Source organism: Sinohyriopsis cumingii, chromosome 4 (genome assembly GCF_028554795.1).
Source record: "Sinohyriopsis cumingii isolate HCF-2022 chromosome 4, ASM2855479v2, whole genome shotgun sequence".
Lineage (NCBI taxonomy): Eukaryota > Metazoa > Mollusca > Bivalvia > Unionida > Unionidae > Sinohyriopsis > Sinohyriopsis cumingii.
Genome location: NC_142964.1, coordinates 55,991,884 through 56,015,747, shown reverse-complemented (window position 1 = coordinate 56,015,747; position 23,864 = coordinate 55,991,884). Strand labels below are relative to the sequence as shown.

Below are 23,864 nucleotides of genomic sequence, written 5' to 3'. Positions count from 1 at the left end.
GTGATGCTCAGTTTTCAAATGCTATACTCAAAGTGATGACGATTATTTAAGTGATACAATAAAACCTGTCACGTGAGACCACATGTGGCCTATCATAACAGGTTTGTGCAAAGGAACATTTTGGAAGGTTAAAATTCCACACTACTTAAGAAGGAAAAATACCTAGAATCACTGTACATGTATTGTATTCATTCATCCAAAAATAATTTCACATAGCAATATAGATATACATCTATCATAAAACATTCACATTTATATCTGAAGATCACAAGTATAAGTATTAGAATATAAATTGCAAAATTAACCATGGTAATATTTATTTATCCTCTTTGTAAGAACTTCACTTCCTTCAATTAAAACTTTCCTCCAGTATTAGAATATTTCTCCTTTAATTAGAGGTTCTGCTGTCAAGGGATTAATGTTATCAGTTACTTTAATTAGAGGTTCTGCCATCAAGGTATTAATGTTATCAGTGATCAGTTACTTTAACTAGAGGTTCTGCTGTCAAGGTATTAATGTTATCAGTGATCAGTTACTTTAATTAGAGGTTCTGCCGTTAAGGTATTAATGTTATCAGTGATCAGTTACTTTAATTAGAGGTTCTGCCGTCAAGGTATTAATGTTATCAGTGATCAGTTACTTTAATTAGAGGTTCTGCTGTCAAGGTATTAATGTTATCAGTGATCAGTTACTTTAATTAGAGGTTCTGCTGTCAAGGTATTAATGTTATCAGTGATCAGTTACTTTAATTAGAGGTTCTGCCGTCAAGGTATTAATGTTATCAGTGATCATTTACTTTTATAACTGAATGCCTTTTCGTTTTCATCATCATCAGGATAACTTTATTAAAACAACTTTTTAATTTTATACAGAAATTGTACCTATAAATAAAGGATTCCAGAGCATAAGGGACACAATTTTGTGGGCACATATAATTTAATATACAGCTACACTTCACTAACTTATGATTATGGATATTTAGAGGAAGGATTCTAAGGGCATATACCTTAACTGTGGCACATCGGGCTCTTGCATCACGTATAGAAGAGCCTGAGAAACAATAATCTTGTGTCACAACTTCCAGTGGGAAATGTTTATGGCACTTCTGATCTGATTCCAAACCAACTGGCCAAGGTGTGCAGAACTCTGTAATGGGAGACAAATCTTACTGTACAGAGATAATGAATGTTTATGGGAGACAATTTCTACTAAAAATATGTCCAATCTGCATCCTAATTAAGCTCATCTAGCACTTAAGAATTCCCAAAACTCCCAAAACCCGAGAATTATACAAAGGTTGTTTTCACCCATAAATGCTCATCATATTTTTAAATAGAAATATTTACCTTCTTTAATGTAGATCTTTTAAAAGCAAAAGGAATAAAAATGGTAAATGTTTGCTACCGGAAATAAGAATATCGTAAATGGCCCATTATTCCCCTGCCCTGCATTTCAATATCATCTATGAAGGCACTATAGGACAGGGTTGATTCTTGAGATCATTGACTGATGTATCAAAATGACTTTGACCTATGGTCAAAGTACTTGATCTTGAACTATGACCTATGGTCAAGGTACTTGATCTTGAACTAAACTTAATGTACAGAAACTATTATTATTTTTTTAGAGGGGTGAACATAATCTCTGACGTTGGACTCCAGGATATGAAGCTTTCTACTCACTTCTGATCGCTTGGCAGTGTTGCTGGATGTGTCCTGGGGTCAGATGCAGGAAGTTGGGGATCTTTATCAACTCAGTATTGGCATATTTCCCTGGTGGTACACCATCAGCTATTGTTGGTCTCTGAAATGATTCTCATAGTCCATGAATAATCCTCTCACATTCAACAAACTCAATTTGCCCCAAAAAATGTCAAACTCGCATACCTTTTGGGATATTCTCCTCTCTCTCTGGCAGTCAAGCTAACTGACACAAATCATGTCACAGTATTGGTGGATAGAAGGCCAGATAAATAAAGTAAGATTCCTGCTAATTTGCCAACCAATGTTTTGAGAGAAAATGCTAGTTTTTGGTACCCCTTAATCATCAGGTTGTGAAAAGATCCAAACTGAAATCATTTAACTCTTTACAATTAAGGAAGATTCTGATGCCTCTCTTGCTTACTTACAATGTGCCTTTTCCCTTCCATGATGATGTCTGACGAGTACTTCATATCCATAATGATGAAAATTGACAAATATAAAAAGTCGTAAATTTAGGTATAGACTTTGCTAAAAAAAGGTGGGGCATTCTTATTTTCAGCCAGTTGGTATCATGAGATCTGGCTGGGGAAAAAAATCGTTTATACTTCCATAGGTACTTTCCCCATATTACCCTTCCTGAAGACCTGAAAGATAACATTACACCTTTGGCACTACATGTGTCAATCAAAAAGATCTTCCACCATCACACAGGAAAAAGAAGTCAGTGATTCAGAGTCAGATTCCACAACCTATATGAAGCAATTTATTGCAATCACTGCTAGGAATGACAACAAAACATTTATTGCAATCACTGCTAGGAATGACAACAAAACATTTATTGCAATCACTGCTAGGAATGACAATAAAACATCTATTGCAATCACTGCTAGGAATGACAACAAAACATTTATTGCAGTCACTGCTAGGAATGACAACAAAACATTTATTGCAGTCACTGCTAGGAATGACAACAAAACATTTATTGCAATCACTGCTAGGAATGACAACAAAACATTTATTGCAATCATTGCTAGGAATGACAACAAAACATTTATTGCAGTCACTGCTAGGAATGACAACAAAACATTTATTGCAATCACTGCTAGGAATGACAACAAAACATTTATTGCAATCATTGCTAGGAATGACAACAAAACATTTATTGCAGTCACTGCTAGGAACGACAACAAAATACTGTTGCTGTTGCTATATGATAATGATAATTATGTAATCTGTGTGTGACAGATGGACAGAGAAAAAGTCAATGTGACCCAGCCAAAAGCAATCAATCTGTACAAAAGGCATATGAATGGAGTATGACCCAGCCAAAAGCCATCAATCTGTACAATAAGCATATGAATGGAGTATGACCCAGCCGTAAGCAATCAATCTGTACAATAGACATATGAATGGAGTATGACCCAGCCAAAAGCAATAAATCTGTACAAAAGGCATATAAATGGAGTATGACCCAGCCAAAAGCCATCAATCTGTACAAATGACATATGAATGGAGTATAACCCAGCCAAAAGCCATCAATCTGTACAATAGACATATGAATGGAGTAGGACCCAGCCAAAAGCAATAAATCTGTACAAAAGGTATATGAATGGAGTAGGACCCAGCCAAAAGCAATCAATCTGTACAATAGGCATATGAATGGAGTAGATATGTGACCCAGCCAAAAGCAATCATTCTGTACAACAGGCATATGAATGGAGTAGATATGTGACCCAGCCAAAAGCAATCAATCTGCACAATAGGCATATGAATGGAGTATGACCCAGCCAAAAGCAAACAATCTGTACAATAGGCATATGAATGGAGTAGATATGTGACCCAGTCAAAAGCAATCAATCTGTACAACTGGCATATGAATGGAGTAGATATGTGACCCAGCCAAAAGCAAACAATCTGTACAATAGGCATATGAATGGAGTATGACCCAGCCAAAAGCAATCAATCTGTAAAATAGGCATATGAATGGAATAGCTATGTGACCCAGCCAAAAGCAATCAATCTGTACAATAGGCATACGAATGGAGTATGACCCAGCCATAAGCAATCAATCTGTAAATAAGCATATGAATGAATGGAGTAGATATGCATGACCGGTGGAGAAAACAATATGCTGACAATCAAGCAAAAAATACATGTCACATTCTTTGGTTCATTATTGATTATTGATTACTGTCAGGTTAATACTTATCTGATTTACAAACAGGTATCAACCAGACAGGTATCATCCAGACAACTAGACAGGTATCACCAGACAACCAGAAAGGTATCAACCAGACAACCTGGAAGGTATCAACCAGACAACCAGACAGGTATCATCCAGACAACCAGACAGGTATCAACCAGACAATCAGATAGGTATCAACCAGACAGGTAAGCAGGGCTCGATACATACATGAAAAATTAATCCTAGAACTGGAGAGAGATCTAAGTGCTAACTTTTGTGGAAGAAAGCAGTTAACTGTGAGGGAAAATGGTGGTTCCAGGGAGATTCTTGCGCTATCTAATCAGCCAGAGCATACACATACAGTTAAAGAAAAGGTGTAAGCCATGTTTTCAGAGAAAGGTTCATCATGAAATGTTTACTGTGTGTGCAATATCCATATATGCCATGTCTGCTTCCGTATAGTATATCACCAGGAATGAACCAATTGTGTTTCAAACTGAGTAAAAATTTTAGTTTTCTGTTTACATCTAAAGCAGAAAAATTAGATTTGCTGTTGTTTACCTATTCTCACCTGTTTACATCTAAAGCAGAAAAATTAGATTTGCTGTTGTTTACCTATTCTCACCTGTTTAGTGATGTTTTGATGCATTATCTGTTTCAAGCTGAATATTAATTTCCTGCCATTAGTTTTGATATATATGACATATAGACTTTGTTAATTTCGAAGAAACAGTGAAACAGGTCTGCATACATAATGACATCAAATGTTGCCATTACAGTGTACAGGTGGTACATCAGTAAGTTGTAAAGATTTAAATGTTATCAAAGTATGCAGCAATTATTGAAGCTGTTACAAAAATAATACTGTTCCATAAAGAATGCTGTCATGCTTGAATTTCGAAAATACAGTTACAGTATATGAAATATATTATCTGTTCTCACTCTCCCCTTACATACAACATTCTTCCAACCTATACTCTTTTGTAGCAGCTTTAGTCTCTATTCTTGGCAGTTTTCCAGAGTCCATGAATCCACAACAACAACAATAAAAACAGTCTAGGCAGGATTAATAATAAAGTATTTGAAAAACTGCTTACTGTTGCTGTAATGTACCCTCAGATGCAAACTCATAAGGTATAAACAAATGTAGTGGCCAACATTTTCTAATATTGCAGTATATTAAACTCAATGGAATGAGTGCTAGACACGGCACATTTGTCTCATCTACAAAGCCTACCATTAGGGCTGATATGTTCCAATATGTGTGTGGTGTGGGTGTGTATTTATTTTTAATGTAGCTTTAAAAAAATTCAGTCATATCGTTAAGATGTCTGCAGTATGGCATGTGGCAGTTTATAGTGATGTCTAGCACTGGGGCATCAAACCATTGACATGTAGCATCATGTCCCACCTACTTACATTATCCTGACACCATAAAGACCAGTTCTAACACTTAACTCTTAGTGCTGAGTGCCAAGCGAGTAAACTGTCAGTGACATTTTTATAAGTCTTTGGTATGACTAATCACTTAGGTCACTGAAGCGGTATCAAATAATGTTTAACATTTGTTATATAAAAATGAATGGTACTATCCTTCTTATAACTTATCAATTTTCAACTTACGGGTATAAATCCTTGTCTAACAGGAAAAGGGACAACTGACCATTTGAATGTGGCTGGTCCTGGCCAAACCTTTGTCCAGTCCTGGTCTGGTAACATCTGTTTAAATCGTGGTTGGGCCTCATACTGAAAGAGAGAAAAATTATCAGACAAAACAAAGACAAAAGATAAATTTACTTGAGTGGTCACCTCTCTATGGTAATGGTATGTATATAAAAATCAATCATATAAATAGCACATATTGTTAATTTGTATGTCAGTGCCTTTCTCTCATTGAAATTAGGGTAACAAATACTCTGACTGAAAGCAATTTTCCAAACAATTACCTTCCCCACCATTTGCTATAAATACTCTGACTCTCCATTTAGATACGTGGAAGCTTTTCAATATAAATTTACATTCAAACTTCATGCAGTACATCAGGACATTTATGTATTAAGACCAAGATCTGTAGTTCCCATTTAATCATCAACTGACAAAAATATCTGTTTAAAAAGACTACCTGGTCATAAAAACTACTTTAAGAAGGCATGCCTTATGTAGCCGAAATGTTTGATTTCATGTAATAAATCACTGAAAGTGCAATAAATCATTGAAAGGAGTTAAAAACAGATAAATAAATGCATCCTACATTTAATAACTTGAACCTTCCCAAATGATCAAGGCCCAGATATTATGTCAAATAGTGAAGAAAAAAAACACTGCTTCTAGATTACTTGAAAAAAGTTGACTCCTTAATTAAATGTTTACAGGACCTCGTAATTTAGAATTAATCTGGCTTTTGATAGCTTGAATTTATACTGTCATGTGACCAAGTGAGCTAACATACAGTATGTTGCAAACAAAATGCGTATGTAAATAGAGATCAAATGCAATTGTATATAAATCAGAAAACATGTGCATTGTGCAGCCAGTCAAAGAAAATTAGGTTTTGATAAATAAAAGGAAAAGAAAAATGAGAAAAATTAAAAAAGTGAACACCAAGAAGCATTTTCAGTTGCTATAGTTTTCACTAAAAAGAAAATATTTGGATGACAATTTGATCATGGTCTAGAAAGCTTATACTTCATGTAAATAATGCCTACAATGATTATAAAGGTATGAATACAAAAATCTCATTCAAGTGTCTAATTTTTATCAAAAGAGAATATATCCCATTTATGTAACCCTGTGACAAATGACATACCTGAATACCTATGCATTGTACAGTGAAACAACACTTCATGCATACCAATAAAAGCATCAAAAGTATATACCCCATTTATGTAACCCTGTGATAAATGACATACCTGAATACCTATGCAATGTACAGTGAAACAACACTTCATGCATACATCAAAAAGTATCTAGAGTTAAGAAAGGTGTGCTAGTGGTTTTGCAAAGACCATTTTACAAAAGTTTCACATTTCTCAAGGAAACAAATGTCACGGAATTGTATACATTCTTTTATTTATTAAATACATGTATTCAGGTTTCATTTTTTGTGTACAACAATACCCGAGGGTGATTTATTTATATTGTGTTGTATTTCGAAATAGTGAGTTCAGTTCATCCTATGTGGCACATGCGAAGTGCTCTCGACAGGAAAAACCGAATGCCTACAATGCACAGACTATATCTGTGTATAAACACCTCACCGTAGGTAAAATTCTTTACATTACGAATACTCTTGTCAGTAAGAGGTCTACTTTAAGGACTTGCACATCTTCAGCTGTAGAGGTATGTAAGTTTATTAATTTCTTGTATTAAATTATAACTATTGTATTACCACGTTTATTTTTGTATGTTTGCTATATAGCTTTGGTTTACGCAGTATAATGCACATATTTTTATTCTTGTTTGCGAGGATTTATATTAGTAATATAAGGCTATGTTTTTAAGAAATGTTTAGTACAGTAGGATTCATACCGAGCAGGCTCAGGCTTATTTATGAACCTGTTGTTTTGTAATTATTGTGCTGGTAATGTAATCTGTATAACTTACCGAGCATAACGTCATTACGTTTTACTTTATATGCCCGTGTCATGTATAGTACATGGTATTGGATATATTTTCAGTTGTGTAGACCTGTCCAGAGTGTCTAGAGTGTCAAGAGTGTCTAGAATCACCAGAGTGACCTGAGCATTCAAAGTTATCAGAGTGATCAAGGTCAACATGGTACAAGCTGTAAAGCCAACCAGAGTTAACTGTAGCAGCCATGGAGCTGAAATAAAGTGTGCTGATGATGGAGTGTATCTCCTTATATATAATCTTTTAGCCGTGGGCTAATTTTGGGGTTTGTAAAGCCCATTTTATCTTTCAGGACTGTAAAGATAAGTTGTATATCTGTCCCTTTTTGTTTGCATAATTTCACCATCTGAGTGAATTCATTTAACTACATGATTAAAACTCTACATTGTTTACAAGCTGAGTAAACTATATCCATTTTTTCATTGTGAAATCACTGTGAACTATTCACCCCTTGTCTTTGTATTTTGTAAATTAATCTATTTATATTTTTCATTATTAAGTCTGTGCGTTCTTATGTTAATTAATCCAATATTTGGATTATATATACGCACACATTATTCATAATTAATTGCTCATTCAAGTCATTCATTTTTAAACAATGTATTTAAATCATCGTCAAAAGTGTTCTGTTGTGAATCCGGAAATCCCACCCGGTTATCTTGTTACAACAAGTTCCACAAACAATACACAATATGGTTGCCATCTTTATTCTTTTAATCACAAATGACATTCACCTTGACTTTTTGACTTTGAAATCAACAGACATTTTTGTATTATCAAGTGCAACCAACTTGTTAAGGTTAGTGAAGGTAAAAACAGTTGCGTAAGAGCTATCATTTGGAAATTCTATCCCTTATGTAGCTAAAAGTTACCTTGACCTTTGACCATAAGAATCCAAACTGACTGGCCTTTTTGTATCTCATATTATCATGGTTTGGCAATTATTGTTCAATATATAACTCATGCAGGACTTCCATGAGATGATTTTTCCTGAGAGTCCTTCACTCATTTTTCTAAGAGATGACTGATAGAAAGCCAATCAAAGAAGACAAGTAAATATACAGCAATGTGAGCAAAATGGCAACTGATTAATTTGCTTAAGCTTACACCTTTCATTTACTGATTTCTTTACTAATTCACCTCATCCACAATTTTGCTCTTTTTTTCAAACTATATATTCTTTGATTAAATGCTCAACTGTGCAATTGTGGAAGTTTTTTTTTATCTGCTTACAACTCCAGGAGGTTAAAAGTTTTTAATAAACCCAGTAATACACATCCTTTGTTCAAACAAAAATCAACTGCTGTACATAGCAAATAAAGTATTGTAAATCAAATAATTTTAGAAAGCATGTAATTTTAGCAAATTTAGCGAGTATATAAATTAGTACTTATATTTAATATTTATGAAATGTACGTATTAAAAATAATTCAATGCAAATTAGCACCTTTACTGGCAGTTCTAAAATTTGCAACCTGGAATTGATATTAGTTGCCATGATTTTATAAGGGTCATGTTAAACAAAGGATGCAATACCAATAAGTCAATAGGTAACAAGTGTCATTTTCTTGCTGACACAGTATGGCATGCATATAGCAATCACTTTCATTATTGTGGAAAAATCAAGGTACAGTGTATTAAGAATATTTAAGACTTTTTCTTTTAAAATGACAGTAATTTACAAACAAGAGTCACTTGAAGAGACTGATGTTCTACTGGGCAAAAATAATTTCTGGGGGTTCATGTTAAGAGCATTTTATCCTTTAAGTGCTGATTGTTTAAACCATCTCTGATATTAAGAACTTCTTCAAATAATAATAATAATAATAATAATAATAATAATAATAATCATCATCATAAAAACTTTATTTAATGAAGGTAACTTCATAACTTAATCAACCTCATGGCACTCTAAGATACAAATATATAATGAGTGCAATAATATATTTATAAATAGATTTGTATGTGTGTGTGTGTTTGTGTTAACACACATTCATAGCCAAGCAACAACAAAATTAAAGGCCCAGACTCCACACTAGTCAACTTCAAATCTAAAACATAAATATAATAACAGATGAAGTTGCCATCAGTCACACATACTGACATATTTATTCACAAAAAAAGTACCTTAAGTAGGTATGAATAAAGATTTAGATTTAGATTAATGCAATTATGGTAAACAGCTGATATGCTAGAATATTCTTTGATTTTATGGTGGGGGAATGTTATTCCATAAAAAAACCCAGAGTAATGTTTTTAAATAATTCTTTCTTTGCCTTTGGAATTAGAAAGTTTGTTGCTGTCTTTTATCTAAGGTGAGGGTTGCTGATGGTTTATCTGCATTAAAAATTATTCCTCAAATAAAATGGGGTGGACTTAATAGAAACTTTACACATCATTTTGTCTTTCCATAGGTAAAGTTATTCTTGAATGGTAGGATGTTTAAAGTGTCCATTATCTCTACAAGGTTTCCAGGTTGTTCATATAATATTATTTTACAGGCTTATTTTTGCAGCTGAAAAACTTTCTTAATATTAACATGAGATGTGTTTCTGCATATGATAATACAATAGTCTAAATGAGGCTGAATGTGGCTCTTGTATAAAAAAAAAGTGACACTGTAATGTTTGGAAAGAAAAACTTTATTTTCTTGATATCCCAAGATAGGGATTTGTTTTCACTGTAATGAGACCTATATCATCAGACCAGAGTAAATTATTGCCAACAAAGAATACCAAAAATGTCATTGGAAACAAATTCATGCTTTTCATTAACAGAGTAAGGCACAAGTTATGTTTTTAATTTGTTCTATTTTTATGTGCTGTTATTAATTAACCCTTCGTTTTGTCTCTGTTTACAATGATGCCAATCCCCTTGCATTCAAATTCAGTATATAGATCAGCTGATGATACTGTTTTTCTAATCTGAAGGAAATGTCGCTTATGAAAATAACAAACAAATGTGGTCTGAGTATAAATCCTTGTGGCACACCAGTTTATTGTTACATGTCTAAGTAAAGACATTTTTTGAAATGTCTTTCAAGTATGAAGCAAACAATTTGTGAGCTGTATCACTACATTCGTAGATTTTTAATTTTCCAGGAGATGCTTTAAGGGAATCATTTGTGGTATCACTACATTCGTAGATTTTTAATTTCCAGGAGATGCTTGAAGGGAATCATTTGTGGGCTGTATCATTACATTCGTAGATTTTTAATTTTCCAGGACATGCTGGAAGGGAATCATTTGTGGTATCACTACATTCATAGATTTTTAATTTTCCAGGAGATGCTTGAAGGGAATCATATGTGGTATCACTACATTCATAGATTTAAATTTGTTCTAGTCGTCTGAAGTGAATCATTTGTGAGCTGTTTCACTGCAAAGGCAGATTTGTAATTTTTCTAGATGTGTGAAGCGAATCATTTGAGGGCTGTGTCACTACATTGATGGAATTTTTTTTTCTAGCTGTTCATGATCATTGTGGATCACTTGGTTTTTGAAAATCAACATCAACTAACTTTTACTGCATCCAAAGTCCGTACCTATGTGGCAACCATTGATCTTAGCACTGTTTCACAGGAATGAATTTGTCTAAAACCTGACTACTTATCTTGAAGAGGTTTGTAGTCATTGAGACAAGTCATAAATGATGCACGTACATGCTTTTCAACTGAAAGAGAAGGAAGGATAGAAACTGGCCAAAAATGTTCAAGTCATATTTTGCCCATGCTTTGTGAATGTGGAGTTACCTTTGCAGACAAGGACAGCATATGAATGAACTTCTCTCAGAAATAGCAGACGCCGTTGCTTTCAAAAGCCTAAGACCTATTATATTAAGTCCTGTTGATTTAGTAATGTTACAACTCTATGGTCTTAAACTAAATATCAGAAAGATGCAAAAAGCAACAAGTCTTGTAAAATTCAACAAATAATTTGAAAATTTAAAAAGAACTTACAGTACTGTGAATTAAATTGCAAAAAGTTCTAAAATTTCTACCAGAAGTCCAAATGTAAATAGTTCCAAACGAATTCCAGCAGTATTCAAATTAAATTCCAATGCTGAATGTGTTGATTTTCCTGTAGTCTCAATAGTGGTAATGCGCCAATAGCCTGAATTGTGGCAATGTGCTAAGAGTCTTTTGATGTATCACAATATTATAATCCAAACATGTTCTTGCCTGAATTCGCTATATGTCCAATAATATTATTGATGAGCACTTTGTAATTCCAGTGAATAACAACTGAAAATACTAAACACAACAATAAGACTGATTATGTTAATGATGCTAATGCAAGAATGGGTAATTTCTCATGTAAACAACACTTTATAAAAATATAAGGCAAAATAGTAGAACCAGGATGTTCAAAAGTTCATTTCTAGAAAATTCTAAGTTGTCAACAAGATAAAATCTGTTACTAAAAAGATAATAAAGAACACGGTAAACATCAGGTACAACATGTTCATCCATGGGAAATACCAATGTCCTAGACCCAGATAAGATAAATATGTTTACTTCTATTGATAATGATCATAATATTTAATCTATTCTCACAGAGAAATATTAGTTATGTATTATGTTGTTTACAAAATAAATGTTACTGGTTAGATACACAATGAACTTGATTTTGAACAAGGCCTGGATTTGGATTTTTTTTAAAACGTAGCTTTACAATTTTTTCAGTCATATCGCTACAATGTCTGCAGTGTGTCAGTTTATAGTGATGTCTAGCACTGGGGCATCATGCCGCAGACATGTAGCATGATGTCCCACCGAGTCACATTATCCTGACACCAGGCTGACCAGTCCTAACACTAATCTCTTAATGCTAAGTGCCAAGCGAGGCAGCTGTTAGTACCATTTTGTAAGTCTTTGGTATGACTCGACCGGGAATTGATCCCACGACATCCCGCATCCGAGGTGGACGTTCTAACCACTAGGCCACCAGAGCGGTATTGAACAAGGTCAACTACTAAATAAATTATACATAAAATATAATCATGGAAAAAAAGTAACAAACAATACAAATTAAATATATGTAACAGCAATATCAATGTTTTGCAGACATTTAAAACAAATAGTTAAAATTATTTCTGGAATTTAAAAATCTTCAGATAATCTTGGAGCACAAAATCTTCTTATATGTGAGGGATAAGATACAATATTAGGTTTCAGGCCACAGTCATAAAAAGCCATTATACAAATCTGCAGTTTGTAAAGGACCATCTATCATCTGTGCATACTCCTGGGAGGAGCAGAGATAACGGTATTTTCAAAATAGCCACCATGGCAGCCATTTTGATGGTTAGTCATTTTCATTAAGGATGAACTCAACAACATACAAATGCTTCAGATGAAAACCCCACATCAAAAAATGACTTTCCATTTAAGAGTAGCGAAAACAAGATTTTCAACATGTCCCAGCATTGGACATAAAAGAATGACTTTCCATTTAAGAGTGGCGAAACAAGATTTTCAACATGTCCCAGCATGTCAACATATCCCAGCATTGGATATCAGATCAGCACTATTTTAATTTAGGATCAAGAAGCACTTTCTGTTCAAGTGGAGTTGTTGTTGTTGTTGTTGTTCTAGGGTTTAATGCCATTTTTCAGCACAAGATAGACTATACATGGCGGCCAGTATAACTGGTGGAGGAAGAACCCTGGAAAACCCAGGGAAGAACCACTGACCCACGAGAAGCTACTGGCAGGCTTTGCCACGTACCCACACTAGCTGAGCCTTGGACTTGAACCCAAGCAGACAGAGGTGAGATGGCAGTGATCCGGAACGGTGAGCACTTTAGACCACTCGGCCACTTGGGGCCCCCAAGTGGAGTTGTGACAATAAGATTTCAAGATGGACATTGTGGACCTCACATTAGCACCATTTTCATTTAAGACCAAACAAACATCATAATACAGCATTTTTGATGTGACCATGTATTCAAGAGAAGTGGTGATAATAGGTTTTTCAAGATGGCCACTGGGTGGCCATATTGGATTTCACGGAATTATCAATGTTTTCTAGTTATTAATGCAACAAGATCAGTTGATGAATACACATGCTTTATTCATATCTGTACCAATGCAAAGTTTTTTTTTTTATAGAAAATTCAATAAACACTGCGTTTTCTATATTTCTTGTTTTATGTGGAAGTTGGTAAATGTGTCAATGAAACCTTTAATTTTGCACCATTTTCCACTCAAATTTTGCTAAATCTAGAGGATAAACATAATTTCTTTGTTAACTGACTTCGATTGATATTGCAAGATACAAAATGATATGGCACTCTATAGACCCCAACCACCATGTAATGGCAGGACTCCCGCATATATGATACAACTCAAGTTATTGATGTTGTTGTTGTTGTTGTTGTAGGGTTTAACGCCATTTTTCAGCACCCGATAGGCCAAACATGGCAGCCAGCATTAATGGTGGAGGAAGAACCCGGGAAAACCCCAGAAAGAACCACCGACCCACGAGAAGCTACTGGCAAGCTTTCTCACATACCCACATTGGCTGAATCTGAGACTCGAACCCACGCAGACAGAGGTGAGATGGCAGTGATCCGTAACGGAAAGTGCTTTAGACCACTCGGGGCCCCAAGCAACTCTAGTTATTGCACAAAACCATTTTGCCATGATGGGTCACTGTGGGCCACAGTCTTTGAACTTTGGACACCCCTCACATAAAAAGCAAACCTGAATTTATTGGGTTAAAGTGCAATTCTTGACAGAGTGATGGACTGGTGTATGGTCCAAATACCTTCTGCCATACAATCAGCAAATATGTAGCATTTTATGTATGGTGACTACAATATAACATTACTATACCTCTCTTTTCTTGTGCTGTGTCCTCCTTTCTTTTTGTACACGCTTCAGACCAGGAATTTCAAACACTCTGAATTTTTCAGTTTCTACAATATAAATGCAAGAAAAAAATTAATATTAACTTTTAATTTCTTACAAGCCAAATATGTACCTCACTAGATGGAAAGGAAAGGGGGTAAGTGGAGGGGTTGATGGTGGGTGTGAGGTGACATTCGATTACAGACTGAAATTGGTTTAATAGTCATCCAACCATAAACTTGAAAAATAGTTCTGATGTGTGTAGAAGCATTAAGGGCAAAATCTGGGACCTAAGGTCAAATGAAAGCAAAACTCCATTACACATATTTCAAGCCATTTAGCATTTTATTTTCTCGCTTACTGCCTTATTAGAAATATACTATCAAGAAGTCGATCAAACTGGTAAAGGTAGCATCATTAATGAGACTTAACGATAACTGCTTGTTTGCAGCATGCATAGTCTACGGCATACAAATTCAGAATTATGGACACTCAATTTATGCTTGAAATATGCACTAAAAATAATGCAGAACCAAAATATAAATTCATAAAAAAATCCCCTCAAAACTGTACAAAAAGATCTAAGTATTGCTATAGTGGTATGAAAATCTAACAATCTCACATGCATAAAATTTCACTGCTCCAAGTCCAGTAGTTTCTGTGTGCCAATTGTGTAAAATTTCACTGATTCAAGTCCATTAGTTTTTGTGTGACATGTGTGTAAAATTTCTTGGCTCAACTTCCAATAGTTTTTCCATGTCAGGCATGTAAAGGTTCATTCATTCATGTCTAATATTTTTTGTGTGTCAAGTGCGAAAAACTTCATGCTTAATGTCAAATAATTTCTGTGTTTAAAGTGTGTAAAACTTCATGGCTAAGTATCCAATAGTTGTCGTGTCAAGTGTGTAATTTCATGCTCCAAGTCCAATAGTTTTGTGTGTCATGTGTGTAAAATTTCATGGCTCCAAGTCCTATAGTTTTTGTGTGTCATGTGTGTAAAATTTCACTGCTCCAAGTCCAATAGTTTTTGTTAAGCAGGTAAAATATTAAGACTCAAAGTTCAATAGATTTTTGTGTCAAGTGTGTAAAATTTTATGACTCCAAGTCCAATAGTTTTGTGCATCAAGTAAACATATGCAAAATTTTATGGATCTAAAACCAAATGCCTTTGTAGGCCAAGTGTCTAAAATTTAATTGTTCTAAATCTGAAAGTTTTTGTGTCTCAAGTGTATAAATCCAATAGTGTTTTTCATGTCAAATGTGTAAAATTTCACTGTGAATCTTCATTGCTCTAAGTCCAATAGTTTTGTGTTATTGCATTAAAACAGATTTGGGATGAACATGGATTTGTTGATGTACAGAAACAAGGCAAAAATAATATATCTGAGTGTTTGCAGCCTTAATATTTATTTAGGTTCCACTACAGCAATGCTAACTTTAATTTGCAATTAGAACTGCTTATAAATTACTGAAACTGTCACACTTGAATGGTAAATATCTGCAGAGGAAAAAAACAATACAGCAGCACACACATTTACATATACCCTCATGTGACAAGCAGAAAATATTAACAAAACACATGAAGAAAAAATAAGTATGTAATTATTGCATGTTTTCATGTACAGGAAAACAACTGGTCCATAAAGCCATAGTATGATGTAACTTGAGGATCTTTCGAGCTTTATCATCTCTTTTGCATCTTGCTTTGTGTGCAACAACAATCGGTACAGTTTAGTGACTGAAACTACTTATGTATTACCTACAGTAGTACAAGAAATCGCTGGCTTTCTTAAAAGATACCGTTATGTCAATCCTTTAACGTAGTGAGGTGCACATCAACATGGACCTGATAGTATTTCCTGAGTCATAATGGATTTTGTTCTACCGCTGCTTGATGTGTGTGTGTGTTTGTGTGTGTGTTTGTGTGTGTGTGTGTCTGTGTGTGTGTTTGTGATTTCAATTTTTAATGTAGCTTTAACAATTTTTCAGTCATATCACTATGATATCTGCAGTGTGACAGTTTATAGAGATGTCTAGCACTGAGGCATCATGCAGCAGACTTGTAGCATGATGTCCCACCCAGTCACATTATCCTGACAGCAGGCCAACTGGACATAACACTAATCTCTTACTGCTGAGTGCCTAGCAAGGCAGCTGTTAGTGCCATTTCTATAAGAGAGAAGTCAACATCCTGCCTTTAGCTGTGTAATTTTACTACATTACTTAGAATTCTGGAATAAATGAGGTGACAATTGTTGCACATGGCATTGGTCAAGATTGCCATTTACAGATTGTCATGTCTGATATTGTGTATGTCTTTCTAGCCATTAAAACTGTAAGACAAAATGTAGGAAGGCTTGGTACATGAGCCCATGGATGAGATTGATTTGCACCATCATATGTCTGTTATTGTGAGTGTCTGTGTTTCTAGTATATTTTAAATAACTTTAAGACAAAAAAATTTATTAAGTCTTTGTGAGTGTATGTGATTCTGGCATATTGTTTTGAATTTAAGACAAACAAATTTAAGGCTAGGTACACATGCCTATGATCAGGGTTGCCATGTATAATCATGTCTGTTATTGTTTGTGTTTCTAGTATATTACTTATAAATTTATTTAAGACAAAATGTAATAAAGCTTGGAGCACATGCCTTTGGTTGGGGTTGCATGTACTGACAGTCATGTCTGTTACTGTATGCATTTCTAGCAATATTACTTAGAATTCAAGACAAAATGAAGTAAAGCTGGGTGCACATGACCTTGATCTGGGTTGCCATGTACTGATGGTCACGTCTGTTACTGTATGCATTTCTAGCATATTACTTAGAATTCAAGACAAAATGAAGTAAAGCTTGGTGCACATGACCTTGACCTGGGTTGCCATGTACTGATGGTCATGTCTGTTACTGTATGCATTTCTAGCATATTACTTAGAATTCAAGACAAAATGAAATAAAGCTTGGTGCACATGACCTTGACCTGGGTTGCCATGTACTGATGGTCATGTCTGTTATTGTGTGTTTACAGCATGTCCTTGGACACAGTTGTCATACACCAACTATCAGGTCTTTTATTGTGTATGTGTTTGTAGAACGTTACTTATAATTTATGAAAAAAGTGTGTTTTTTGCATCGAGCCCATTTAAGATGGGAACAACAGTATAATGTAAGCCAAGAAACGATGCCAACGGCTTGAAAGTTCCTCTTTACTCACCATTATTTTTTAACATAAATCTACATGTGGTTATGATAAAGCATACTATAATGTCATCCAAAGATGTATATATTTTTGGAGAGTTACTTGAAAATTATGAAATCCACAGTACCTTTGGTACTTTACTCTTACTCATTTTCTTCAGAAAAATCAGCAAATTGGGTTTAATTCCATGTGCCAAATCAAATAAGTGTGCATATCATTATTACAACCTGGAGAAGTACATGTATTAGGAACATAAATACCTCAATTAAATATAGCCAAACCAGTCAAAAAAGACACCCACTGGAAATGGCCACATTGCCCTTTGCACACGTTTAATTTTCAAACTTGATTTTGAACAAAAACCGTACACAGAATAACATAATCATTATGATTATTATTACATCTATTATTCTTAATATGTTGTTAACAGATTTAGTTTAGTGAACTATTGAAAAAATAAAAAATATGTGTATACAGTGGAACCCCACTATAATGCGATAAATAGATATGTTATTCTTTCCCAAAATTGTTGTTGTTCAACTGGATTTAACACCATTTTTCTGCGCAAGATAGCTATACATAGCAAACAATATAACTGATAGAGAAAAAACCCAGGAAAGCTCCAGGGAGGAGCCATTGACCCATAGGAAGCCACTGGCAAGCTTTCTCACATACCCACTTTGGCCCAGCCCAAGACTTGAAGCCATGCAGAGGTGCGATTGCAGTGACCTGTAATGGTGAGCACTCTAGACCACTTGTGACCCAAAATTGGAATGGCTATTGACACCAGGTGAATGCTATAGAGAAGTGAATGTCTGGGCAGGTATGATTGTATTTTATATAATTATCAGCATAATAAATGCCCAAGATAAAATACTGTATACTGGCCATTTGCTTTATCTGATATCTGCATCAGTTAATGCCTAAAACACATGATTAAGACTATCTAGGACAATTTTTCCACATCCAGACATTTTTATACTCATTAACTATTTAAATCACACACATCTGACTGATAACCTGAATGTTTTCTCTTAAAGAGACAAAGTGACTCTTCATGATATGGATTGAAGCCAGTTAAAAGTGACTCTTCATGATATGAATTGGAGCCAGTTAAAGTGACTCTTCATGATATGAATTGGAGCCAGTTAAGTGACTCTTCATGATATGCATTGGAGCCAGTTAAAAGTGACTCTTCATGATATGCATTGGAGCCAGTTAAAAGTGACTCTTCATGATATGGATTGGAGCCTGTTAAAGTGACTCTTCATGATATGGATTGGAGCCCGTTAAGTGACTCTTCATGATATACATTGGAGCCAGTTAAAAGTGACTCTTCATGATATGGATTGGAGCCAGTTAAGTGACTCTTCATGATATGGATTGGAGCCAGTTAAAAGTGACTCTTCATGATATGGACTGGAGCCAGTTAAAGTGACTTTTCATGATATGGATTGAAGCCAGTTAAAGTGACTCTTCATGATACGGATTGAAGCCAGTTAAAAGTGACTCTTCATGATATGGATAGGAGCCAGTTAAAGTGACTCTTCATGATATGGATTGGAGCCAGTTAAAGTGACTCTTTATGTTATGGATTGGAGCCAGTTAAAAGTGACTCTTCATAATACGAATTGGAGCCATTAAAAGTGACTCTTCATGATACGGACTGGAGCCAGTTAAAAGTGACTTCATGATACGGATTGGAGCCAGTTAAAAGTGACTCTTCATGATACGGATCGGAGCCAGTTAAAAGTGACTCTTCATGATATGGATTGGAGCCAGTTAAAGTGACTTTTCATGATATGGATTGGAGCCAGTTAAAGTGACAAGAATGGTAGTGAGATCCACAATTGGCCAGTAAAATATTTACAGTATACACCAAATGATGCTAATTAGAATTTAATGGACACTGACTGATGGACAAATGAGTGCATAGTCCAATAAAGGCCAATTCTCGCAGCCTATATATTTGCAATTCAATCAAATTATCATCGAGCCTTTTTTTCCCACAGGTTGTCTGAATCACTTGATTGTTGGACCTCTGATGCCAAGGAAAATGTAGGACACAAGTGTTTGGACCAAGCAAACAAGCATCACAGTATTTCTGCCCTAGTATAGACTTATTAAAGAGATGAAAGATGTTGTAATACTTATGTCTGAAAACAATTTATCTCTCTATTGATTTCGTTGAAATAGGCCATCTGTTAGGTCGCTTAATTTTTGTTGGTCAGTAATAAGTGGCTACCCTATATGCTGCTATTGCACAGTTTCCAATTTTTCAATAGAGGCTGTGATCATACAGAACTCCAAATGTCTAACAGAGTGGAAATTGTCAAGAAACTTGGATGATGTTTTTGTTTTGAACTGTCCTTAAACTCTCTGTAATGGTGCAAAATTCTGAAGATGATTTCACATTACATTTTACAGTGGACAGTGTGACATATAACCATTAAGACCAACGATTGGGCTGGGCTCTCAATAACTTTACAGCTAATGATGGGTAATTTGTTTGGAGGCATAAGTGAATTTTACTTAGATTCCTTTTGATAATGGTCCGACAGATGGAAGAGTTCAATTTTAACAAGGCCAAATAGCAGAAAATGACTAAGTTGAGACAAGCCAGAGCCATAATTTTGGGAAATTTTAGGCAATTTGAAATGGGGGTCATAAAGCATAAGGTTAGTATCAATTGCATACAATATTTTCATTGATGCAAGTTTGTAATTATTGGTTGAATTTACTCATTTTACATTCATACTACAATTTTTCCTTGAGTTCAGAAAAACTGTGCATGCACGGTCTGGAATGTTTTAAGATTTATGTATTGTAATAATGTTATACATATTTCATTGGCATGAGTTCAGATTAAGTGATCTATATGTAATAGAAATCATGTATGGTAGGAATTTCATGAATTAATCTGATATGAACGGTTAGAATGAATTTACCTGCCTTAAATAATGTGGATCATGCATATTAAGAATTGATTTTACCATGTGCATGTCAATGAATTGCTAATTAGCATGGAACATAATTAGGACAAGGAATGAAGTCAATTTGTTTGTGTAATTAAGCCATGAATTCTTTCAACTGAGAATCAATGGTGTTAGCATTAGGAACTTGTGTCAACTGATACTGTTCAGCTAGTGATTTACAACTCAGAGCATGGTCTAATGGTTTATCTGAGAGGTCTATTTATATAACTGTTCCAGTAGGAATGCTGGAAAAGACATTAATTTATGGTAGCAGGATTGAGAGTGTATATTAGTTGGTGAACTCAGCACATTAGCTTAGTTCTGTTCAATTATGATATAAACAATTTGACATAAAATTAGTGGGAATCTTGTTTGATTCCAAAAGGAAACGTATTCAAGCTGGATATTGTATTTTATTTGAAGGAAAAATAGATCCATACCTGTAATGCACAGTGGAAAAGAGCAGTCTACAACCAAGATGGTTGATGATCCAAAGAGGCAACAGGAATAGAACTGCTGTTGTTGTTCTAGGGTTTAACGCCATTTTTCAGCACAAGATAGGCTATACATGGCAGCCAGTATAACTGGTGGACGAAAAACCCTGGAAACCCAGGGAAGAACCACCGACCCATGAGAAGCTACTGGCAGGCTTTCCCACATACCCACGCTAGCCGAGACTTGGACTCGAACCCATGCAGAAAGGTGAGATGGCAGTGATCCAGAACGGTGGGCGCTTTAGACCACTCGGCCACTCCGGGCCCCCAACAGGAAGAGAGAGAGAAGGAAAAGAAATAGAGCAATGACAACCTATCATCAACAGTGATTTGGAAAAGACTGGAGTTAACTAGGTGATGTTGACATGCTGGCAATTTGAGTTCCATCAGTCACTCAATTATATAATGAAATTTGTTTTATTGGTGAAACAGAATGACATTAAATTTTGCAAAATTGAATGCATGATTAACTTCTGAAAATTGAAGCATAAAATTAAACAAAAAAATTCAACAAATAATTACAAACTTCCATCAGTGAATATAATGCATGTGATTGAGACAATACCTTTGTGCCATTTCGAGAATCACTCTTTCTATGCAGTCAAATCTCTCTGGTTCCTTGTCTCTCAAATTATTCCAAACCCCAATCCCTTGGACGATTTATTTAACAAGAAAAATTCCTTGTTAATTTCCTCCGAGTCTCTCAGACTTTCTTTTTGGCAAAAAAAAACCAACCTGGACTGATGAATTTTGCAAGGGAAATTACTTAAAACATTTAATTTCATCTTGGAAACAACACTCCACCTTTTTTAGTTTAACCATTTGGGATTAATTTCCTCTAGCTTCCAAAATGTTAATACACTCATTGAAGCTAGAATAATTTTCTCTAGTCTGCCTTTCTTAATAACTATTCCTGGACTATTTGTCTCAGGCTTTTCTCAACTTTGTCATTTCATCTACTTGACCCTAAGTTATTATGCCTGACTGTTATCTTTGCGCATCCTAATTAAAATACAATCATGGCCCCAAACAAAAAATATCCCATCTTTCACAGTCTGCAATGTACTGCAAGCCTAGACCACATGTCACGCTGACCACATGAAAATGCGATGGTAGTCGAGAAATGCCAAAGTATGCTTAAGTAGGTTCATGTGGTGATATGTTTCCTGAACAAAACTAAACATTAATTTACAGCTCCAATATGCATAATATATTTTTATTTGTTTCATTAAAGAATAATATTTCAACCTGATTTTGGCATTCCCGGCTTTCATTGCTTTCCAGTCAACTGAAATGTAGGCCAACAAAACTTTAAAACAGGTCCATTTCTTTTGTGAGAATCTGAATTTATTAGAGAAAAGACATCAGAGTAAGTCTGACGAACACATTTTGACTTTACTTTGTAGAAAGGCGCCGTTAGTTTAGTTGCCAGTTGTGTGAAATATTCCTGAAAATCTGAATTTCGTTACGATGTTAGTTGACATCAAAACACACTACACAGCGCTGTTAGTTAGGCCGCAAGACCATGACGCCCAAAACATGAATAACAGCGTCAAGGTCTTACCTGTAGGACTATTAAAAATGGTTAATAGTTTATGTTTGAATGCTTCTTGTAAGATTATTTCATAAAATATCCTAAATATGAGTTCACTTTTTTTTTAATTCTACACACTCAAGTTACTCAGAAAACATTCCATTTTCATATATTCTGTAATACTGACGAAAAACCCCATCCCGTTTGAATAGCAGAAAATTGAAGTTCATGAACCTGCTTCAGTAATTTCATCCTCGTATTTGACATATTTTCTGTCAGTATTTTCCTGCACATTTTGCAAATTTGTTGACGTTAGGAATGGTCTGCTGGAGATGCATCCAAAGTGGTTGTCTCCAAACAATTTTGTTAAACGACAACTCATCCACGACCGTACACTGATAGCCGACATTTTGCATATTGTACGAGATGTAGTCGAGACTTTTCGTGATTTCCTGAATTTGCATATTTTCAGTTGTGCAGCTGTCATGGCGGACGAGAAACAGCCCAGTGCCCTTATTCGGAGGCACGAACAAATAAAGAGATGGGAAAATTCAGATACATTCAAGGAACCAACTCACCCAAAAGAGACAAGTAGAAAAGTTAAATTTCAGGATGGGTGCGTATTTCTAGCTGCTTGTTCAAGCGGAGATCGAAATGAAGTGAAAAGATTGTTGGACAGGGGTGCCGATATCAATACTGCCAATGTTGATGGTCTTACTGCATTGCACCAGGTATGATAAATTCAGGGAATGAGTACTTGCTTGAAAAAGGTATATTTTTGTATAATTATCTTGAAATCGTTTGAATTCAGTCAGTTCTGTCATATGTGAACAAGGCGGATATAGAGGAGGTGAACAGAGGGGCCCCATTTCCTGCAGTAATGACCTTATACTGTACTGTATATATCAATGTAGCCTGTCAACCTTTTAATAGGTCCAAATTCCCACATTATTAATCATTTTCCATTTATATGCATCATCATGATGTATGCATGCAAAATATGGAACTTAAAACCGTCTTATCAAGAAAATGGACCTAAGAACTATACAAAACATAGGTACACAGTTTTCCAACTAATCCACAATAAAATAGGGAGAATATAGTGGTTCTTGGTCATTTCATACCACATCATATGATTTGATCTCATGTTCGGACCCAGTTTTTTTAATACCAAACCTCAGATGAACCGTTAAAGGTGCAGTTAAAAAATTTCACATGGCTAATATATTTCATATGAAATGAAAAAGGTACATGCCCCTATGAAATAATGTAAACATGTATCCCTACCCCA

General features: G+C 35.0%; 2 protein-coding genes across 13 annotated transcripts in view; one reads left to right on the top strand and one right to left on the bottom strand.

Annotated features, from left to right (window-relative positions):
- The window catches only part of LOC149801206 (small ribosomal subunit protein mS35-like), a 41,102-nt gene extending 18,088 nt beyond the window's left edge, over positions 1–23,014 (bottom strand). The window contains exons 1-5 of the mRNA XM_089955261.1: positions 22,808–23,014; positions 14,356–14,438; positions 5,512–5,634; positions 1,683–1,803; positions 1,007–1,146 (exon numbers count right to left, since the gene is read on the bottom strand). Of these exons, the coding sequence (XP_089811387.1) occupies positions 1,007–1,146; positions 1,683–1,803; positions 5,512–5,634; positions 14,356–14,438; positions 22,808–22,982 (642 nt within the window). The 5' untranslated portion in view covers positions 22,983–23,014. The remainder of the gene's footprint in view (positions 1–1,006; positions 1,147–1,682; positions 1,804–5,511; positions 5,635–14,355; positions 14,439–22,807) is intronic.
- Positions 23,015–23,030: 16 nt separating this feature from the next.
- The window catches only part of LOC149801204 (protein phosphatase 1 regulatory subunit 12A-like), a 264,345-nt gene continuing 263,511 nt past the window's right edge, over positions 23,031–23,864 (top strand). For 8 of the 12 annotated variants that reach the window (XM_089955251.1, XM_089955254.1, XM_089955258.1 and 5 more), the window contains exon 1: positions 23,032–23,304. In XM_089955251.1, coding sequence (XP_089811377.1) covers positions 23,059–23,304 — 246 coding nt within the window. In that variant the 5' untranslated portion in view covers positions 23,032–23,058. Of the gene's footprint in view, positions 23,305–23,864 lie in introns of all 12 variants that reach the window. The other 4 variants (XM_089955260.1, XM_089955259.1, XM_089955257.1 and 1 more) reach the window with 1 other exon arrangement.